This window comes from Spermophilus citellus (assembly GCF_964194105.1).
Source record: "Spermophilus citellus genome assembly, chromosome: 2".
Classification (NCBI taxonomy): domain Eukaryota; kingdom Metazoa; phylum Chordata; class Mammalia; order Rodentia; family Sciuridae; genus Spermophilus; species Spermophilus citellus.
This window is the reverse complement of record NC_138183.1, coordinates 135,140,195-135,144,136: the sequence shown is the minus strand read 5'-3', so window position 1 is coordinate 135,144,136 and position 3,942 is coordinate 135,140,195. Positions and strand designations below refer to the sequence as shown.

The following is a 3,942-nucleotide window of genomic DNA, read 5'->3' as shown; positions in this document are numbered from 1 at the left end:
AAGCTGGAACTTCCAGCCCTGAAACAGCTTATGGACCCATGGTCAATAGAACCTAATTTATCTTTAATAAACATATTTCATTGCATTGACCAATGGTCAATACCATGTAGCAGAAAGCTCTAGAGATAAACATGCATTCAATCTAAATTGGCTAAGGTGAACCCATGCTATACAATTGATAGCTGTCACATGTTCATGTCCAGCTCCAACTTATGTTCTGTATTCTCAATAGACAATCAAATGCCTCCACTTGAATATCTCACAAACATGTAAAACTCAGCCATGGGTAATACATTTATCTTATTCCTAAAATATTTTCTTTCTCTAATGTTTTCAACCTAACAAGGTATCAATATCTGAGCCCATCCTGTATTCCTTCTTTCTTATTATCCTCACCACCCAGTAAGTTACCAGACCCTCTGGGATGGTTCTCTCTCAGAAACGAATTCAATTTGCCAAATGACTGATTCATCGATGTTACTTCTTTTTACTGTTTAGTTGCCTTTTTATTTTTTATTATGGACTTTGTCCAAACGCATAAAATACAACCTCACAGTACATTTCACTTCTTAAATCCATTATCCAACATCAACAGTTATCTTTATTTTAATAGCCTTTTTCATATATCACTACATGGTTTTTTTGCTAAAGCATTTTAAAGCAAATCCTATACTTATAATATTTCAAACAAAAATACTTCAGTGTATATTTCTATTATATATGCTTTTTCCCTTTAACATAATATCACTACGTTGACTGATTTTTCTTGATCTAGAGGTGAATGTAGGGCAGAGAGATAAGATCATATGCCTATCAGGTAGTAGACACTCATAATGTTAACATTATTAATTCCTCAAATTTAAGGATGTTTCATTCAAACACCTCCCCTAGAATTTATAATCCTTAGCCTTATTTTTGTTAAGATTAAATTTAGTAAATGTATCATTTTATTATTCCTCTTCTTCCTACTTTCCTTTTTTTTCTTTTTTTGTAAAAACAAGACCACATTTACTCATTGCTTATGCAGACTAAGTGCAAGGAATTATGCTTGATACTAGGTACACTACAATAAGCTAAATTCTGTTGAAACAATAATCCAAACAAAAAAATCTAACCCGTTATTTATAGGTTTAGAAGAGGTTGGCCCAGTTAAGGAGCACTGCTCTAAAGTGATATTCGTGCCAGAGCCAGCTCTTATGTAGATGAAGGAAACATCTGTGTATAAGCTATTTGAAAAACCAACAACAACAAGAAGTCACTAAAGGGCAAAAGCAAGATTTAGCAGAAAGGGGTCAATTCAAGAAAAGTCACAAAGGTCTTTATTCTAACAGTAAAGGGAATCCATGTTTTATAACCTTTACATTCATGAAGAATTACTCTGATTTTGGAGTCCCTACCACAAATGGCTGTTTAGACATGGCTGAGAAAAAGATAATAACCACCAGAGAACTAATCATAATTAGTAAATCCCTCCAAGGAACTTATGCTTTTTTGTTACCATCTGTATGAAACTGAATTCAATCTATGAACCTTTGTGTGAAAACTAAAAAAAAAAAGAAAAGAAAAAAATGGATGGCAGACACATTCAAAATTTGTTATATAACTGTTTTACAAATTCTAAAAGCATTGATACAATGTGCAGTCAAATGAAACACCAAAAGAGGCAAATTTTGTATATCCTTTGTGTATTTTAGCACATTTTACCTTTAAAACAAATTTTGCACAATATGTCAATGTATCTCTGAGAAGTTGAACAGTGCTTTTAAAAAAAAAAAAAAAAGCTAAGCATATACCTAAGCTGTAAGACTTAGTTTTATGCCATTATCATCTTACTACTGGAAAAAAAAAAAACCTGAATTACAATAACCCATCTCAGCAAAATTTTCCAATTCAAATTAGAAGGGCTTCAGTTTACAAATCTCTTTTGAAGGGGCAATATTAATGCAATTCACATCAGAAGATCCAATTAATACAATTAACAACAAACCACAATTTTGTTATATGGTATAACTTTCTACTGGTCTTTCAATTCCTTCGACCTTCTGAGTGCAGACTTGACTGTGACAGCAGAGGTGGTGTTATAGGTCCAGGCACCACCAGCCACTGTTTTCATGCAGGAACCACAGTGCCCGATCCCCACAGCCCGTCTCTTCTTCATCTTGGTTTTGCCACAGAAGGAACAAGTGCACTTGGCGTGCTGGCTGATTTCAATTTTCTTCATCATTTTCCAGAGGGAGGCACAGTAGCAGGTCCCATATTTACCAACGATTATGACTTTCTTAGTGAGTTTAGCCATATCTCCACGACTTAGGCCCGAGACCAGAGAACCTACTTTTCTTTCTTTGTCTTTGTCTTCTTATTGTTTATGGAAAATTTCCTCACCTTTTTCTTTCAACCCTTCTATTTTAATTCAGTTTTTGCTTTTGTTTTGGGTTTTTTTGTTTTTTTCTTTGGTTTGTTTTGGTTTGATTTGGGTTATATTATTTTCAGTTTTCCAGAACTTTTTGCTTATTTTTCTCATTCCTTTTTGTCTGCTCTTATTTTGAAGATGCAATGAGAGATCACATTTTAAAATAAAATTTAAAGTCAAATTTTACAATATACAAATAATAACAGCTAGCACACCAATTTTTATTCATTCTAAATCCCTCTATTGTGTATAATCTTCTAGGTGTAATAGAAGATATCTTTTCCATTCACACATTTCTTTCTTTGCCTTCTCATATTTTAAAATCATAATGTATTCTAGGTTGCACAATATCTTCCAAAGTTGCCCTTAATAACTTTAAAAACAAATTAATTATGAACATGAAAACAAGTAAATAGATGGTTGATTCTTGAATATCAAATTACAGCATTTTCTAAAATACCTCTTTGACTCTAACTTCACACTCTTGGAGGACATCATAATATATTTGATTAACAATTCATAATGGGTAAAGGGACGGTCCTTTTATAATCTCATAAGGTGAAAGTTTTATATAAATTAATATCATTACTATTTGCATAGTTCAATATATCAGTTAATCCTTAAGGCAATATGATTTTATTGTTCTGTATGACATTATCCAATCATACATCTAACACGAAATCTTATTTTAACATCATTATCTTCACTATTTACACATATGTTTTTGAATTTACATACTATATACATACATAAAATTGTGTGTGTGTCCCTGTGTCTCAAATGCTCTTAGGAACAACCTTGTCTTCTTGCTGGTTGTCTCATTAATAAAGGAAATATAATTTTGATATGTGCTAAAAATAAATATTTAAGTTGAACTTTTTCAAATTAATAATAATATGAATGAGTAATTTCTATTGGATACTTAATGTAATTCAAAGAACACACTAAGTGTATTTACTTTATCTTCCATAACTCTTACCGAAATACATTTTATTATTATATTAATTTTACAAATGATAAAACTGAAATTTATGGGATTGGTAATTTTTAGAATTCACATAAATGACACCTCCAAGAAGCAAACAATTGTCTTCCTCTAGTACTCAAATCCTTTGTCATTGAAAATTTATTTTCTCTGAGTCTGCAATCCTTTATGGTTTTTCCATAAACATGCAATTTAAATTTTAATGCCTCCCTAAAAACAACTTCCCTAGCACATGCAAGGTACTGAGTTCAATCCTTAGCAACAAATATAAATAAATAAATAAAATAAAGGTATTGTGTCCAACTACAACTAAAAAAAGGTTTTTAAAAAAAATACTTCCTCAGATGCCCACCTTCCACTCTCTGTTCCCCCTCCCTCCCTATAGAGACAACTCCTTCTATGTGACCAGGGAAGACACAGACTTCACTACAGTATCTGGAAAAAAAGTATTATTTTTCTATTTTGCAGAAAATTCGAGTTTCTGTAACTTCTAGAACTCCAGTGGGGTATGAAAATCTCTGAAATTTGTGGGTATAAATTTTAATGT

At 31.8% G+C, this 3,942-nt stretch overlaps 1 protein-coding gene across 1 annotated transcript; it reads right to left on the bottom strand.

Annotated features, from left to right (window-relative positions):
- Positions 1-2,014: 2,014 nt before the first annotated feature.
- Positions 2,015-2,296, bottom strand: LOC308633066 (large ribosomal subunit protein eL43-like; the record flags this gene model as incomplete). The annotated part of the gene is made up of 1 exon (XM_081265523.1): positions 2,015-2,296. One exon carries the CDS (start codon positions 2,294-2,296, stop codon positions 2,015-2,017), a length of 282 nt encoding a protein of 93 aa, XP_081121649.1.
- Positions 2,297-3,942: the final 1,646 nt, after the last annotated feature.